The following is an 18,673-nucleotide window of genomic DNA, read 5'->3' as shown; positions in this document are numbered from 1 at the left end:
GCACAGGGAGGCCATTGAATTTCACAAACCCCAAGACAACTTCAACGAAAAAGAAGAGACTCTGAGAATTAACAAAGCTTGGCTACCAGTACTTAAAAACACCAGAATCAAAGACCAAGGGTTCATGGACAATGGACTCCACCCAGACACAAGATTTGCATTCACCAATACTGCTGCCGCTGCTGCTGCTGCAGGGAATGCAAATGTGACTAGCAATGTAAACGGACTGATAACTCCACCCGCAATACAATGCACCTTTGCATAGCAAGTTCCATCCAAACACTTACTGATTGGTTTCCCACCCTAGGACATGGACAATATATACCCCACTAAACATTCCCTTCCCACTAGAAACAGACACAGTGTGTAACAGACTTCTCTCTGTGATACACCTCTGAAGATGCCAGCCACAGATGCAAACAAAACGTTAGGAAGAAGGTCTATCAGACCACGGCCACGCAGCCCGGAAAACCCACCACAATCAGGTATAGTAGATTGTTTATTTCTCTGCTACAGAACAAAAAATGCTGGACCTTCTTTGTTGTAGAATGCTCAGCCTGGGTCCTAGTGCCTACCTGGCCCTGCTGCCCCCGCCCCATCAGTTTGAAAGTAAAAAAATACATTTTGTCATAAATGCTCTTGTATCAAAGTACCATGTTCAATGATGCACAAAAAATAATTGTTTTGACAAAGGCAGTGTGTAAAAATGAATGATAATTCTGATATTCATTTGGGACTGTATACTAATGTGGAAACATACAGTGTTCTCAATGGCTGCACCTCAACTGACAGAACCAACATCAGCAGTGGCTTAGGAGGTTAAGAGCTCGTGTATCTAATCTGGAGGAACCGGGTTTGATTCTCCACTCTGCTGCCTGAGCTGTGGAGGCTTATCTGGGGAATTCAGATTAGCCTGTACACTCCCACACATGCCAGCTGGGTGACCTTGGGCTAGTCACAGCTTCTCGGAGCTCTCTCAGCCCCACCTACCTCACAGAGTGTTTGTTGTGAGGGGGGAAGGACAAGGAGACTGTAAGCCCCTTTGAGTCTCCTACAGGAGAGAAAGGGGGGATATAAATCCAAACTCTTCCTCTTCTTCTTTATGGAAAACAGACTATAGTGGTGATTAGAGGGGCATTGTTTTTATATGTATTTATGTAGGCCACTTCGAGTCCTTTGGGAGATTGGCGGGGTAGAAATGTAATATATAAATAAATATAAATAAATTATTGATGAGGCCCCGCCCCTTTTTGTACCATTGTGGCTTCAAGCCTGTGCAATAGGCAATGTTGACCTACTTCGTACCCAATCCATTCTAGCTCTGGAATTTTGCTCCTGGAAGCTCAGGGCCTGAAGAAACCACTCCAAAGGACATTCGTGTCAAACTGGCACCGGTTTTCCCTCCCGGACAGGATGGGCTTCCTAGCAGGAGGACAGAGAAAATAAACCTAGACCAAAGGAAGAGGGGCTGGAGTGTGTGGGAAAACAGCTTTGCTGGAACCAATTATCCAGCTTCCTCGAGGGAAGGGAAATTACAGAGAAGCTCCCATCCGCTTGGAGAGAGGACCATTGTCCTGCTCCGGCCAGCTTGCCAAGAACAGCTGCCTGGGTTCCATCACAGACTTCCGAAGAGCACCAGAAAACAAAACAAACCAACGAACTGTGGTGTGTGTGTGTGTGTGTTAAACCCAGAGGGATGCACTTCCAGTCAGCCACGTGTACAGAGGCACAGGTTTGCTTCTCTTTTTAAAAACAGACTCAACCTTGAAGTAAAACACAGTCATAACATTTCAGGTAATCAATAAAGTCAAGGTCATTTGATTTGTTCTTCCAACCAGCAGTATTCCAAGAAATAGCACTGGTTGCCAAATTCCTAGCGATGACATTAAAAATCAAAATATTTTTAATTTTTTAAACAGCAATTGTTACAATTGTTTTGTCTTTGCAGGCCAATAGTACATCTCCTAGTGTATATATTTATTTATATATTTGTCTAAATTTATATATTTGTCTTCTGAGCCCTTCGGGGGTAGGGCGGTTTACCAAATCGAATAAATAAATAAATAAATAAATTCTAATTTGAAGGATTTTAAATATGAGGTCTTTTGAACCGATTGATAACTTATGTGAATAATTCCTTTTGCATTTTCCTCAAAACCACGCTTCTTCTTTTGTGTTTTATGTAGTTTGATTAGTTCCATGATAATTTCTAATCTATGCAGATTAAGGGTTGTTGAAGATGATGATGACTCAACCTTTGGGAATCCAAGAAAAGTCTGATATCAGGGAAACTGCCTGGCATACCAAAAGCCCAGGTTAGGGTTGCAAGGTCTCCCTTGGCCACTGGCAGGGGGAGATCCAGATTGGGACTTTGGTTGATCCAGGCTGGCAACCCTGATAATTGATTTCTTCTACCCCATATGAGCCACACTCCTTCTCCTCCACTCCATTCACCACTGTATGCAAAACTGAGACTACTTTACATACCTTTCCTGAATTTGCAACTATATATACATATATGTTCTCCATTTTGCTAGTCCTGAGGAAAGAGGAAAGCAATACAGAGTATACCAGAACCAACCCTTTGCAAAAGTTATTAGGCCATTTGTCTGACTTAAGAACTAGCCTGCTGGATCAGACCAGAGTCCATCTAGTCCAGCACTCTGCTACTCACAGTGGCCCACCAGGTGCCTTTGGGAGCTCACATGCAGGAGGTGAAAGCAGTGGCCTTCTGCTGCCGCTGCTCCTGAGCACCTGGTCTGCTAAGGCATTTGCAATCTGAGATCAAGGAGGATCAAGATTGGTAGCCATAGATCGACTTCTCCTCCATAAATCTGTCCAAGCCCTTTTTAAAGCTATCCAGGTTAGTGGCCATCACCACCTCCTGTGGCAGCATATTCCAAACACCAATCACACGTTGTGTGAGGAAGTGTTTCCTTTTATTCCTTTCCAGTAATTTGGAAAAAAAGCACAAAGGTATGGCAAAAAGCGCATGGATTAAATTCCAAGGTAGTGAGATGCGGAAGGGAATAAACAAAAAAATTCTTCTTGGGCGTGTTCATTCCATGCTCCTGACAGATAAAAGCCACAGGGTGCTTTTGTGGAGTCCCAGCTGCTTCTTCCAGTTGTTCATACAGTAGTCTAGGGAATTATGGGGCGAGGTCACCGCACAGGTAGCAGCAGGACCCCCCGAGGAAAACCCCATATCATCTTGCTCAAAAGAGGACTTTCCTTCTGTATATTTCATTTCCTTCTGGTTACGCATGAAAACAGCAGGCCACAAACAGAGAGCACATAGACATATACACAAAACTTCCCTGTCCCTGCAGATTTGCTTTGGAGGGCCTCTCATCTTTGTGGTTGTCCTCAGACTCCTTTCTCAGCATACCAAAAGCCTTCTCGAGATGCCAACACCCAGAGCTGAAAAGCGCAACGAGTTCTTACAAGCACTGGAAAATGGTCACCCCTGTTTTGGCAAGCAACACCCTCGGGCACTGCCAAGAATTCAGGGCTCGGCCACTTTCCTCAAATCAGTCATTTCTGAGAGGGGTGACGTCTCCGGTCCTGAGGCGACAGATGTTTATTTTCACTCGTTCATGGGCCGTGTTTGAATCCAGATTTGCGTGCCAGAAGCTCAGACCAAAGTACACCGAGTCCTCACGTTTGGGGGTGCCACCTAAAGAGGGCACGTAAAAAGGGCACAGCCCCACTTCCTTCCTGTGTTTCAGACTACATGTCAGACTTCAAGAGTACATCTCTCTCTGGCATAAACATGGTGTAAAAGCCGTGAAAAAGCCTTGTGGCGCAGCGTGGTGAGCTGCAGTATTGCAATCAAAGCTCTGCTCACAACCAAGTTCGATCCCAACAGAAGTTGGTTTCAAGAAGCTGGCTCGAGGTTACTCAACCTTCCAGCCATCCGAGGTTGGTAAAATGAGTACCCAGCTTGCTGGAGTACAGTGTAGACAACTGAGGAAGGCGACGGCAAACCACCCCATAAATCATGATGTCACCCTATGGGTCAGTAACCTTTTGTGATTGGAATGATCTAAAGCAGAAATATTTAGGGCAGCTTTCATCCTACACATCTTATCTTTCTTTGTAACTACACTTTTTACGGGCAGTAATCGATTGTAAAAGGGGTTAATTTGGGGTGGGGGGTATATTAGTGTGATGATGTTTCTGACCTTTTGGTATATAAGGACAGAGGTGGGATCCAGCAGGTTCTCACCAGTTCCCGAGAGTGGGTTGCTAATTATTTGTGTGAGCCAAGAGGGGGTTACTAATTGGGTCTGCTTTTCCGTTAGAAATTCCATTAGGTCCAAAAATCATAAAGTCCTGTTGTTTCCCATGTGGTTGGTTAGCGAAGGTAGAAAGCAGGATAATTCTCCCTGTTGGGCTGTTTTAAAAACATGTTTTAGAAATATGGTAAAGTTCCTTGTTTGAGGAAAGTATCCTTCTTTTGATTTCTAGAAACAAAATTAAGTATTTGAAAGTATTAAGTATTTCACAGGCAGTCAATTAGAGGAGAAGTAGTTGTTTCTGTTGGCAGTAAACGATAGGACTTGCTACAATGAGTTTAAATTATGGACAGAAAGATACAGCTGGAAATTAGGAACTTTTTTTTACAGCAAGAGTTTTTTACAGTAACAGAGAAATTATTAATGCCCCGCCCCTGGAATGCCCGGCCACGCCCCCGCCGTGCCCCGCCCAGCCCCAATGGCACTACGCCACTGTTTGAATCCCACCACCATGGGAACCTGTTACTGAAAATTTTGGATCCCACCACTGTATAAGGAGTATCACTTAAGGAAGTAAGTGGTACAAAAATGTGCTCCTGCGCGTGAATCAAGCACTAGACAACAAAAAAGAGGAAAAAATCTTGATATAATTGGACAAATTATCACATCAGGACCACTACTCTGTAGGATTCTTTTTTAAAATCAGTGCATAAAGGTGCAGGGGGTAGGGACACAAATGAGCGAAAGGAATTGAACAAGAGGCAAAAACCACACCTAAACAATTTCTGCTCAAATGGCTCAACGTGTGGGTCCTTTCTGCTAAGCAGTGGGACTTTCTTCCAGAGGAAGGAGACCTCAAAGAAACAAAGGAAGATTCTGTGTATAGGATGAAAGTAGCTCTAATCGCACCTAAGTTAGGCCCCTCCCACACACGCAAAATAATGCGTTTTCAAACCACTTTCACAATTGTTTGCAAGTGGATTTTGCTATTCCGCACAGCTTCAAAGAGCACTGAAAGCAGTTTGAAAGTGCATTATTCTGCATGTGCGGAATGAGCCTTAGATTGCTCTAACACACTCTACAATCGGTTGCCTTTGAAAACTGTCTGGAAACATCTGCTGGTTGAAAATACAGTAGCTGGGCTACAGTCAGGTAGAATACAGGGATCATATCACTTGGGTGTGGAAAGATTGGCCCTTGATGTCTGTCCGTTTCCGGGCACAATTCAAAGCACTAATTCTGACATTGAAGGCCTGAAACTGCGCAGGGCTGGGGGTTGTGGAAGGACCACCTCCTCTTGCGTCATCCAGCCTGCAGCTAAGACCCTGCGCACAACTGTCTGGGCCCCTGCCATCAAAAGTGACATGGGTAGCAACCAGAGGCAGGGCCTTTTTGGTAGAGGCCCCTCGCCTATGGAATGCCCTTTCCTGACTCTCTTTTAGGCACAAGGCCAAAATGTTTCTTTCCCCCCCCCCCAGTCAATAAGGTGTTGTCCTTTCCAAAAAAAAAATCTTCACAGTCTGCTGATAGCATGAGAATCATTTTATTTATTTATTTATTTATTTATAATCAAATCTATATACCGCCCCTCCCCCGAAGGGCTCTGGGCGGTAAACAACACAATCATCACAACAATAACATTAAAATCCCAATTAAAACAGCGAATTAAATAAGTTACAGCGGCATCCAACAAAACTTCATAAAACGTAATACACCCACCCTGGAAACAGACCCAAAAAGCTGAGGGCCCAATTAAGGGCCCAGAGCATAAAAAGGAGGGGAGGGGGGGAGGGCGCACTTCAGCGGTCAGCCCCTCCAAACGCCCGGTGGAACAATTCGGTCTTACAGGCCCTGCGGAACTCTCCAAGATCCCGCAGGGCCCGAATAGCTGGTGGTAAAGTGTTCCATCAGGCAGGGGCCAGGGCTGTAAAGGCCCTGGCCCGGGTAGAGGCCAACCGCATCATCGAGGGGCCAGGGACAGCCAGCAAGTTGGCCTCTGCCGAACGCAGAGGCCGCAAAGGGACATATGGGGTAAGACGGTCCCGAAGGTACGAAGGTCCCAGACCGCGTAAGGCCTTAAAGGTGAGTACCCACACCTTATGAATGATTCGGAACTCAACCGGAAGCCAATGCAAGCGGCGCAACACAGGTTGAATGTGTTCTCTAAAGGCACCACCTGTGAGCACACGCGCCGCTGCATGTTGTACCAGTTTCAACTTCCGGATCAGACGTAAGGGAAGGCCCGCGTAGAGCGAGTTACAATAGTCTAACCTAGAGGTGACCGTTGCATGGATCACAGTGGCGAGGTCTGCCTGGGAGAGGAAGGGGGCCAACCGCCGGGCCTGTCGAAGATGAAAAAACGCAACCCGGGTTATATGGGCCACCTGGGTCTCCATTGAAAGAGACGAATCCAGGTGGACCCCCAGGCTGCGGGCGGAGGAGGCTGGTGCCAATGTAGCCCCCTCCCACTCCGGCGGTTGGAAATCCCCCGCCTCCCCCCGGCGGCCCAGCCAAAGGATCTCCGTCTTCGATGGATTCAGTTTTAACCTGCTCTGTTGTAACCATCCAGCAACCGCCTCCAAACAATGCTGTAGAGCTGCAGGGGCAGCGACTGTCCCCCCCTCCATCAACAGAATGAGCTGAGTGTCATCAGCATACTGGTGACAGATCAGCCCAAAGCTCCGCACCAACTGAGCAAGTGGTCGCATATAGATGTTAAACAATAGCGGGGAGAGCAATGCCCCCTGGGGCACACCACACTGAAGTGGGCACCTCTGGGAGGCTTGGTCCCCACACCACACTTGCTGACTCCGCCCCCGGAGGAACGAGACAATCCACTGAAGGACAGTGCCCCGCACCCCGGAAGCGGCCAGGCGGTGGGCCAAAAGGTCGTGGTCGACCATATCAAACGCTGCGGTAAGGTCTAGTAATACCAGCAGCGCCGATCCGCCTTGGTCAAGTTGTATGCGGAGCGTATCCGTGATGGCGACGAGAACAGTCTCCGTCCCATGCCCAGCACGGAAGCCGGACTGGAAGGGATCGAAAGCCTGTGCGTCCTCCAGGAAACTCTGAAGCTGCTCCAACAGCTTCCAGATGTGGAACATTTTGTGCTTGTTATGTCGTGGCTGGGTTTGTGATAGTTTTGTTTAACATTTAACTATTTTGGCCGTTTTATTATTTGACCCTGTTTTATTTTGCAAGCTGCTTCAAGCAGGTCCTCCGGAGAGGCGGCATATCCTTTTCCCTATTAGTTAATGAGGGCTACTGCTAGTGGAACACATCTGCGGGATACATCCCATGATCCAGAAAACAAACAAACAAAAAAACCACTTAGACCTATTTTGGAAACAAGACCAGGCAATTAGGACCTCCAGAATCTAGGGAGAAATTCAATGGAGGAGAATTTTAGAATTTCTCTAGGGAGAAATTTCCAGGGAATCTCTCTCTGTTGGCATGCCATTCTCTCTCATCATCTACCTGTGAGCAAGTCCAAAGCAAATATGTTGTGAATCATTTTGCAAATTAGAACATGCCGAACCATTTAGAAACTCTTTTTCAACTCCTGCTTGAACTGATAACCTTTGTTCCCGCAAGCCTTTGCAGAATCTTTTTTCTTGTAAACTTTAATTTTAGCAAGCACTATCAGACTATCTGTGCTCAACATCATGAACAACCAATGTTCTGATGTCAATCTGCTGTCATCATGGACTGCGTGGGAAGTCAGGACCCAAACTGATGGCAGTGCTGATACAGTCAGGTTTATCTTAGAATAACTTTCTCCACCAACCCCCTTGCTTTGCTTGACACTGGGAGGGAATAAGAATAAATCCTGATTTATCAGCTTAGGGGCCTGGGGAGCTTCCAAGGTTGACAGGAAATCTCTGTTTCCCTTTCAAATGTGAAGGCAGAACTGATAGAGGAGATTGGGCCAAGGCAATTGTATCCGGTCTTTTGGGCAGCCCCTAGTATCCCAGATGAACAAGCGAGGGGGTGGGGTGGGGTTATAAGACTATTGCTAAAAACACACCTAACACAGTACTACATGGTATGGCTCAGGAGCTTAAGATGAAGTCCAAACTGCAAAGTCATCTTCTTTGCTTGTGACAGGGATTCTCAACCATTTCGACCATGTGGGCACCCTTGGAATCTGACACATTGTGGTGGGCACCATCACAAAATGGCCGCCACGGGAGGCACAGCCTGCCACAAAATGGCTGCTGCACCTTACTTTAGTCACAGTCAAGATCCTTGACTGCCAAACTAATGTTTTTAAACTCTGCACAGCCATCAAAAGCCTTGCTGGGGAAAAAAACACCTCTCCCTGCCCCCGCCTACTTGCTAACAACATTTTGTGAGAACCAGGAAATGTGTGGGTGGGTGCCGTGAGGCCCACTGTCTGGAAAGAAAGGTGCTTTCTTGGAAAAGGCAGCACCAATTTCTATAATACTCAGGTGGTAATTCCAATCCTGGGGGACCACAACCAAGTACTAGAGCAGTAGACAGATTCATGGAGTATATCAATGGTTACCAGTCATGGTGACCAAACACAAATTACTGTAGCTAAAGGCAGCAAATCTTTAAATACCAATGTTAGGAGGCAGCATCAGAAGAAGGCCTTGGCCTCTGTGCCCCGTTCATTGGCCCTCCAGGGAATCTAGTTGACCTCTGTGTGGAACAAGTCACTGGACTATATAGATTATTGGTCTGATCCTGTAGAGCATAGGTGTCAAACTCGCGGCCCTCCAGATGCTATGGACTACAGTTCCCATCATCCCCTGCCAGCATCATGCTGGCAGGGGATGATAGGAACTGTAGTCCATAACATCTGGAGGGCAGCGAATTTGACACCTATGCTGTAGAGCTCTTCTCTTATCAAAATCAACTGGCAGAAACTTGAGCAGTTGCAAGGTTACACAAATCTATTTCTATACAAGACTATCAGACTATACAGAACTCTTCAGCAATAACAAAGTTCAACACATACAGAACTTAACTCTATATCTCAACTATGCTGTAGAGCTCTTCTCTTATCAAAATCAGCTGGCAGAAACACAGACGGAAGTGTTTCAACTGGCATAGCCTACCTAGCAGGGTAGTTGTGAGAATAGCAAAGGAGGAAGCCTACACACACAGTCATGAGCTACCTGGAAGGTCCAATACATATGTGTGATTGAGGAGCAGGGGAGGGAAACGTTATTTAAAAATGGGTTGGCTCTATCAGAACTTTATTTCCTGTATGATGTGGTTTTATCCCTACCTTAAGAGTTTTGCGTCCAATCACGTCACTTGGTCTCTTCCTTCAATCTCTAGGACATCTGGCTGGCCACTGCTTCTCTTCTGTCTCTGTTTTATTCACCTGTAGCGCATTCTGCGATCTGCTAGCAAGAAGCCTGTTAAGAACAGCATGTTGGTTGTTATGCACGCAAATCAGTGGCGTAGCGCCAAGGGAGCAGGGGTGTGTGATGCACCGGACACACGCCAGTTTGGGGGCATGGCGGGGGTACGGGGCGCACGCGTGACCCGGGCGCAGTTCCCCCTTGCTCCGGCCCTGATGCAAATAGGTATGAAAAGAGGATAAGTATGAGTCACGGTTGCTCATATGAAAGAGTGAGTGTGTGTGTGTGAGTGAGTGAGTGAGAGAGAGCGCCAGAGAAACAATCAGCAATATGTGGGATGCTGTTACAGAATATCTGGTCAAAGTTCAAGAAGCTCATTTGCTCCCACAACCAGTCATGCCCCTGACTCATCTTCAGTTGCTCTGTGGAATTCCCTGCCACAAAATGTGATGGCTACAGGATTAGATGGTTTAGAAAAGTTTATGGAGCAAGTCCATCAGCAGACTAAGAGGCCAGAGATTGAAGTATCTTCCATTCAAGGAATGGCTTAAGCATTGCAGAAATCTCAGTTTAGGAAAAGAAGATGACAAAGAGATAGGGGACCCAAGAGAGATTTATGAAACAATACTTGGTGTGGCGAAAGAGCAGGGGTCCCCAAACTTTTTAAACAGGGGGCCAGTTCACTGTCCCTCAGACTGTTGGAGGGCTGGACTAAAAAAAACTATGAACAAATTCCTATGCACAAATGATTGTAAAATGTTTGATTTCACCTTTCAGCCTTTCTGTCATGGTCTATTTTTAGAACAGTGACCAAAGTATGTCAAGTACAGGGTGGTCTCCAAATATTGTTGGGGAGGCTGTGGAATACCTTCCCCTGTAAAAAAAAAAAGCAGAACTTTCCCAATGAAGCATTCCATCTAACCCAGGATCAGGTATCTTCCTGGGTTCTTTCCTCCCTAGCAGCCAGCGAGCGATTCGCCAGCCTGGCTGATGCCAATGGGAGTGAGGCGGAACAGAAAGCCTGAGAGCAACACATGGAGTAGCTGAGAGGGAAGGGCGGAGCAGGCGTTGCCACATGTAAGGTTTCCAACTCTGGGTCAGAAAATTCATGGAGATTTGGGGGTGCCATCATGTAATTGCAATCAACAGCCGTTGGGGCCGATTCCTCCTCTCCCTCGAGCCCCCACTGCACATGAATGGAGCCATCGCCGCCATGCCTGGCGGGCCGGATAAATGCCTTCAGGGGGCCACATTTGGCCCCCAGGCCGTAGTTTGGGGACCCCTGCGAAAGAGAATTGTCCCCCACCCAAATGCTAGAACCCAGGTCACCATCTGAAATTAATGGCCGGAAGATTTGGACCAGGGATGTGTTGTGAGGCCTGGATATGACATAAATGTGACTTGGTTGGGCCAGGCTTTGGGGGGGGGGGGGGGGGTCCCCCAAGAGGGGGGGGGGGGGGGGGGGGGGGGAGGGGGCCGGGGGGGGGGGGGGGGGGTTGGGTTGCCTCAGTTAGCTTGCAGGCCTGATAAGCCCCCTCAAGGAGCCAGATCTGGCCCCTGATCCACATGTTTGACGCTCCTTATTTAGACCCTACCATCAGTTATTCTGCCATTGCACGCTTCTTTTATGGAAAGGGCCACTCCCTTGTCCCAGCAGCACTAAAAATCTTTAACTCTAAGATAGAAGCGCAGTTACTTTATGGAGTACCTATCTGGCTCCAAGCAGTTGACGACTCCTTGAATACTGTCCAATCCAAATTTTTCCGTAAAATTATGGGCCTGCCAAATTGTGTACCGTATGCGGCCCTCTGTTTAGAACTGGGCCAAAATTCATTAGTTTATAGGGCTTGGTTGAGAGCTTTTAAATTTTGGCTTCGCCTGCATTTCTCGCATGATGAGCACTCGCTGATTCACCTACTTTTGTCTGATACTCAGGCTAATCCATGGTTCTCTCTGATCGAAAGAAAGATTGAATCACTTGGTATATCTCTCGACTCGCTTTTCCCGCTATCTAGTTCAGAATCCTACAACTTGTTAAAACAAAAATTGTTGGAAAGCGAATGGATTAATTTATTTAGGGCTGCTATGAAAACTTGTTCACCCTTACATCTTTCAATACCCCTATATCAAAACAGGATGGCTCCCTATTTGTATTTTTTGACTAATCCAATGCAGAGAAGAGCCCTCACACTTGCTCGCTTCAATGTTTTCCCCTCCGCTTTATTGCGTGGTAGATTTAACAACTTGGAAATGAGCGAAAGGGTATGCTCTTGTGGTGAACAACAAATTGAAACATTGGCACATCAACTGCTTTGCTGCCCTAAATCTGCTAATATCAGATCAAAATATTCCAACATTCTTTCTAGGATACCTAGTGAAATGGAAGAATCAAGTAGACTTCCTTTTCTTCTGGACAATTCTGACAATGAAACTTGTGAATTGGTTGCACAATTTTTACTGGAGGTGATGCACAATCAATAATTTATATTTTATCTTAAACCTTTGTATTTGTATACCTTTTATCTTTAACCTTTGTATTTGTATACCTTTTATCTCAGGTTTTTTATTGTGTTATGATTATTGTTATGCCAAATAAAGGCTTATTATTATTATTATTATTTAGACCTCTGCACAACACATCATGAACTTATAGAACTCACTTCCATATGACATCATGATGGCTGCTGGTTTAGATGGTTCTAAAACAGGATTTGACCTTTGCCCTTGTTCTGAGGGGAGATCTATCAATACCTATGAGTCAAACTGGCTAAGTAAAACCTCCATGTTCAGAGACAGTATACCTCTGAATATTGGTGATTAGCAAAAGGGGACAAAGGGATATAGCATGTCCTTCACACCCTGGTAAGAAGAGAAGAAAAACAATTTGGATTTATACCCTGCTTTTCTCAACCAAAATGAATCTCAAAGCACCTCACAAACTCCTTTCCCTTCCTCTGCCCACAACAGACACCTTGTAGATGGGGAGGAGAAAGTTCTGAGGGAACTGTGACTAGTACAAGGTCACCCAGCATCTTGCTACTGGAGGAAAGAGTACTGAGTGAGTTACCGCAGGAAACAATAGACCAGATAAGACTTTTTGAACCTCATCTTCTTGACAGCAGATGTAATTACGGGAACCACAATGATCTGCCTCTGAGCTGGCAGCCCAGCTTCCTCACCCCAGACGCCAAGCAACTGCCTGTGCACACTCTGTGGTGAATGACAATAATCTCTGTGCATGCTTAGAGGTACACTCATTAGTTGTGAATGCAAACGTGACCCTACTGTCTCCCAGACCAACCCCCAGCCCTCTTAACAGCACTCGGCAAGATATTTAAACAAGCAAAGCTCTCCCCCCCCCTTTAATCCTATTATTTGTATTCTAAGAAAAATGCCCTTGCTAACTTTTTGTATTTTACATGGTTACTGAAGACTTAGAGCAAACCTCTCCTGGGCTAGCCTCTTGTCAGTCTCTCTGCATTTTGAGGGGTGCTGTCTGTGCTCTAATCCTCCCACTCCAAGAAAATCTCTGCACCGGAAGTGTCCATTTCGCTGGGTCACTGTTCCTAACCGTTGGGTCCCAAAGATGCATTTCCAAACCCTTGCAAGTGAGATACAGGTCAGCCCTTCCTAATCTTTGCTACTGCACTCTTTGATATTTTGGAAACCAGGTTCTGACCCTGGAGTGTCTGAAAGTAGCCATGTTGGTCTGCAGTAGAATAAGCAGATTAGAGCACTTTATAGACCAGCAAGAGGTGCACACTGGACTTGAATCTAACAGTTATAGATTAGTTTGTATTTTTTTCTTTCGAAGAAGAAGAGTTTGGATTTATATCCCTCCTTTCTCTCCTGTAAGGAGACTCAAAGGGGCTTACAATCTCCTTTCCAACCCCCTCCCCCCCGCACAACATACACCTTGTGAGGTAGTTGGGGCTCAGAGAGTTCTGAAGAACTGTGACTAGCCCAAGGTCTCCCAGCTGGCATATGCTAGAGTGTACAAGCTAATCTAGTTCACCAGATAAGCCTCTACAGCTCAAGTGGCAGAGCAGGGAATCAAACCTGGTTCTCCAGATTAGAGTGCACCTGCTCTTAATCACTACACCACTGCATATACAAGCTGAGAAACTAACATGTGTCCTGACAGTTACTAGAGTGAGCTTCTGAGGATCTTTGGGGGGGGGGGGGTTAGATAAAGCAATGGAGGGTGGTCAAAGGCTAGAATTTAACCAACCTCCAGATGCAAAGGCTGTGTGTATTGGAATGCCACTTGCTTGGGGTTCACAGCAGGGCCAGCTACACCCTTTGTGCGATGTTGGCTGGTTTCTCAACAACATCTGGCCAGCCAGTGTTGAAAAGGGAATGCTGAACTAGATGTGTGCCAATGTCATAGCTTGCCTAAGGTGCCAAATAATCTTTGGCTGAGTCACCATGTCAAATAAATTTGGATTTTTGAGTCACCATACTAAAAGAAGAGAAGAAGAGTTTGGATTTATACCCCACCTTTCTCTCCTGTAAGGAGACTCAAGGTGGCTTTCAAGCGCCTTTCCCTTCCTCTCCCCACAACAGACACCTTGTGAGGTAGGTGGGGCTGAGAGAGTTCCAAAGAACTGTGACTAGCCCCAGGTCACCCAGCAGGAGCGTAGAAGTGCAGAAACACACCTGGCTCACCAGATAAGCCTCTGCCACTCAGGTGGAGGACTGGGGAATCAAACCCGCTTCTCCAGATTAGAATACACCTGCTCTTAACCACTACACCACGCTGGCTCTCACAGAAAAAAGTCCGGAACTGCCATGCCATTTGAGGGAGAGCTTCCCAGACTGTAAGCTCCTACCTTGACAATCCATATCAGTTGATCTGGAGAATTTTTTTCCATTTATTTATTCGGTTTATAGGCCACCCTTCCCCAAACAGATCAGAGTGGCTTACAACAATTTCCGTTACATATATATCAGTGAAGTCAATAAAAAACACAAAAACGTTTCTATGATATCTCAGTGCCATCAGAATCCGGGAGACAACACTTCAGTATAACCTCCCATACCAAAATTTAATGCATTCGTATAAAAAGGGAGTGAAGAAAAAAAAGAGAGGGGAAATGCAGGGGGGAATGGGGCAGCTGGACGGATACTGTTGGTGTCCTCAACCATAGATTTGGTGGAATAGCTCCGTCTTACAGGCCCTGCAGAACTGTACTAAATCCTGCTATTCACCAGCTCCAGGCTCAGAATCTCAGAAAGAGGAAAATGCCGAGTGCTGTCAAGAGACAACCGAGTGCTGTCAAGAGACAACCGATTCATGGCGCCCCATCCACAGGACATTCAAGACAAAAGACCAACGGAGGAGTGACAACGAACCATTTTAAGTTTGTCGAATGCTTTCACGGCTGTATTCAACTGGTTGTGGTGGGTTTTCCGGGCTGTGTGGCCGTGGTCTGGTGGATCTTGTTCCTAATGTTTCGCCTGCATCTGTGGCTGGCATCTTCAGAGGCGTATCATAGAGTTCCCTTCTCACTGGACACAGTGTGTATCAGACTTCCCTCTGTGATACACCTCTGAAGATGCCACACAGATGCAGGCGAAACATTAGGAACAAGATCCACCAGGCCACAGCCACACAGCCCGGAAAACCCACTACAACCATTTTAAATTTCACAACCCCTTAAGAAGTACAAACGTTGTCTTGCACTTTATGTAGAATTTTAATTATTTTGTCTGAAACTTGAGCTTTTACAGTGTCAGATTATTAGTTTAACGCAATGTCAAATCTGTTTTATAATACATATTGCAATAAAGAATTTGATTTGAGGCTGACAGAGGTGGTTGACCATTGCCTTTCTCTGCGTAGCAACCCTGGACTTTCTTGGTAGTCGCCAGTCCAATCCAAGTACTAACTGTGGCCAACCTTGCTTAGCTTCTGAGCACTGACAAACTACGCATCTACAGAAATGTAGGGTTGCCACTGAGGTGGGAGTATCTTCCGACTGGTTTGTTCTGGTGCCTTTCCCAGCAGCCCAAACCCTACAAGCCCGCAATATGATCCTTTTTGTGGAGTCACCTGCTTGTTCCTGCATTCAAAAGCACAGCTTCAGGGAGCTGGTCAAAAGTTGGCAACCCCCAGGAAGCAGCAAAGGGAAGGGAAGACAACGCTCTAGTAAGGAAGCTGTCTGGGTGTGAAGGGTGGAAGTTTAACGACTGATGAAATCCTAAATCCTAAACACGCTTTCCTGGGAGTAAACCCCCTTGAGTGGACTTACACCCGTTTAGGGCTGCGCTATCGGCATTCCGGAATCCTCACAACTACTGCGGCCCCTTCCGCACATGCAGAATAATGCACTTGCAATCCACTTTCACAATTGTTTGCAAGTGGATTTTGCTATATGCCTCACAGCTGCAAAATGCATTGAAAGTGGACTGAAAGTGCATTATTCTGCATGTGCAGAAGGGGCCAGTCTGAATTGAACTAAGCAAATCCAGGGCTGACTTCTCCCCTCAGGTCAGGGCGCTCAGGATTAGACGCCAAGGAATTCAAAGCAATTTGCCCCCGAGCAAGCAAAGGATCGCAGTTCTGCAGCGCTGCCCTGCCACGCTTGCTCGAAAATAAGCCCCAGCGGTCAATGGGAGTTTGCTCCCAAGTAGGCACGTGGAGGATCGGAGCCGTGAGGTGAGCCCAGAGTCGCGGGACCACGTGTGGGGCTTTCCCCCGCTTCTAACTCCCCACCCTTGGAATTGCAAAAATGTGGCCACGTTCCCCGCAGCTTACCTTCTGCTCCGAGGCTCCACTCGGACCACGGCATGGCCGCCGCCGCTTGGCTCCGGATTCACTCCGGACTAGCCGCGCCGCGCCTCTTGCAAACGCCAGAGCGCTTTTTGCCCCGGGAACATCTGGCCAATTAACAATGGAAGGGAGGAGCTCGACTAGGAGGGCGGGGGTCTGGCTCCTCCCCCCCCCCCCACTCCCTCCGGCCAAACCTCCGTCCCGAATCCGGTTTCAAGGACAGGGACTCCTGCTCCGGATTCACCGTCATTGTAAAACCAGGCGAAGAATGCCGGTTCTCCCGCCTCTAGTCGAAAGAGCATTCCTGAGCGCCTGCAGAGTATTTTTTTTCTCTGCCAGCCTGTATAAGAGCACAAGAAGGGGATTCCCCTTCCCAAAATATTTGGTGGGAGGAAGTGTTGTCAAGTTACAGCTCGCTTGTTGGCCACCCTGCAGGGGTCTCCAAATTATGGTCCTCCAGATGTTCATGGACTACAATTCCCACCAGTCCCTGCCAGCATGGCCAATTGCCACAGCAGATGAGGATTGTAGTCCATGAACATCTGGAGGGCCAGAGTTTGGAAACCCCTGTGAGGTGCTTGCTGTTGCTTGCCTCTGAGCAGCAACTCTGAACTTCCTTGGTGGTCTCCTATCCAACCACTGAGCTTCCCAGATCTAACAAGATAGGGCAAGCCTAGGTCATCCAAAATGTTTAGAATTATTATAATTTTAAGGGGCATATCTGAGCACTTTATGAAGTTCTTCTGAAACATCCAGCATTGAATTACCTGCAAGTCAATTGAACCCTGGGTCCAATTTGAGGCAAAAAAGGGTCTCATGTGTAGTGGAACTGGGAAGGACTGTTATTTGCCTGAACCCCTGCAGAACTGCTTGCAGTCTCCATAGACAATACTGGTCTAGATGGACCAGTGCTGGCAATTTCAAATGGGAGGTGCCATCACCACCAAGACACTGCTTATGTAGTGAGCTGTCAAGCCTGTTAAAGGGCTGTTTCCTTTAACGTTCTAGAGGACTGCCTTTAAAGAGCATTCTGTAAAATTCTGTAAAAATCTGAGTGTGGTGGTTACAGTGCCAGACTAGAATCTAAGGCTCATTCCGCACATGCAGAATAATGCACTTTCAAACTGCTTCCAGTGCTCTTTGAAGCTGTGTGGAATGGCAAAATCCACTTGCAAACAGTTGTGAAAGTGGTTTGAAAACGCATTATTTTGCGTGTGCGGAAGGGAGATGCAGGTTCAGATCCCAACTCTGCCATGGAAGCTTGCTGGATGACCTTGGCCAGCCTTTTAGCCTAACCTACCCCACAGGGTTGTTGTGCAGATAAAAGAGGTCAGGGGGAGAACAATGTATGCTGCTCTGAGTCCCGACTAGTTTTAATTGTTTCAGTGATGTGTTGTTATTTGGTTGGCTGTAATGGTTTTAACATTTGATTTTATTATGTATGTTTTCATACATTAGCTACCTGGTGGCATTTCTGAGGTCAGAAATTATTGAAAAAAAATTGTAAACTTTTTTTGTAAAATAAATAAAAACATTAAAATGTAGTAAAAACAAAATCTCAGCTCCCCTGAAACAGGGTTCATAATAGAGGCAACCAAAGGGACATCTTTATAAACAAAACCTCAGCAACTGAGGGTTTTCGGGCAAGAGATTTTGGGACTGTACACTGGAAGCTTATCAGATCCTTAGAAGGTAAGCAAATTATTCACAATCTTTTAAGATATTTGAGCCTTGAACAGCCACTTTCAGAGTTACGCGTCCTTCTCATACTAGCAGAAAGTGCTGGGGGCGGGGGCGGGAGGGGGCGGGAGGGTAAATATTTTTAAATGATCAGAGTTTAACAGAGTACCTGTTTCCGCTGGCCCAACTGGACCTTCCAGTTTGATGGTTTGCTCTGTCCACTGGTACTCTTCAAGAAGTCCGTGATGAAACCCAGGCACTCTGTTCCTACATTTTGTCTGTTCCCTTTTGGTTTCCCCCGGACCCCTCCTCCCTTCCCCTAAATCAGTCGCAGCCAGGGAAGGTTCAGAGCCATTTGTAGGCGAGCGCTTCCCCCCACCCCCATTATCTCATCCTTCCTACCAGAATGTCCCTTTGACATTTCAGACTGACCAAAAGGGAAACAGTCTATGTGGTTTGTGGCAAAGAACAGCCCTTCTCTTCTACAGCCGGGGAAACGTGCCAGAACTGCCCAGCGAGTCTGGGAAAGTCTGAGCAGGGAGAGCTCCTTTTAGAGTCTTCTAAACGGTCCCACACATTATCAAAGGCCCTTTCTTGCACATATGGCTGTGGAAAAGAGTGCAATTTGGGGCAAACAATCCTGC

At 46.6% G+C, this 18,673-nt stretch overlaps 2 protein-coding genes across 7 annotated transcripts in view; one reads left to right on the top strand and one right to left on the bottom strand.

Annotated features, from left to right (window-relative positions):
• LOC125432515 (KN motif and ankyrin repeat domain-containing protein 1-like) overlaps nucleotides 1–16,470 on the bottom strand; it is a 41,925-nt gene extending 25,455 nt beyond the window's left edge. For 4 of the 6 annotated variants that reach the window (XM_048496113.1, XM_048496116.1, XM_048496117.1 and 1 more), the window contains exons 1-2: nucleotides 16,335–16,470; nucleotides 9,496–9,628 (exon numbers count right to left, since the gene is read on the bottom strand). The gene's annotated coding sequence lies outside the window, so the exon portion shown is untranslated. The remainder of the gene's footprint in view (nucleotides 1–9,495; nucleotides 9,629–16,334) is intronic. The other 2 variants (XM_048496114.1, XM_048496118.1) reach the window with 1 other exon arrangement.
• LOC125433309 (vomeronasal type-2 receptor 26-like) overlaps nucleotides 9,730–18,673 on the top strand; it is a 38,224-nt gene continuing 29,280 nt past the window's right edge. Inside the window, exon 1 of the mRNA XM_048497812.1 lies at nucleotides 9,730–9,738. Coding sequence (XP_048353769.1) covers nucleotides 9,730–9,738 — 9 coding nt within the window. The remainder of the gene's footprint in view (nucleotides 9,739–18,673) is intronic.

Source organism: Sphaerodactylus townsendi, linkage group LG05 (assembly GCF_021028975.2).
Source record: "Sphaerodactylus townsendi isolate TG3544 linkage group LG05, MPM_Stown_v2.3, whole genome shotgun sequence".
In the NCBI taxonomy this organism is placed as follows: domain Eukaryota; kingdom Metazoa; phylum Chordata; class Lepidosauria; order Squamata; family Sphaerodactylidae; genus Sphaerodactylus; species Sphaerodactylus townsendi.
This window is presented reverse-complemented; position numbering and strand designations above follow the sequence as displayed.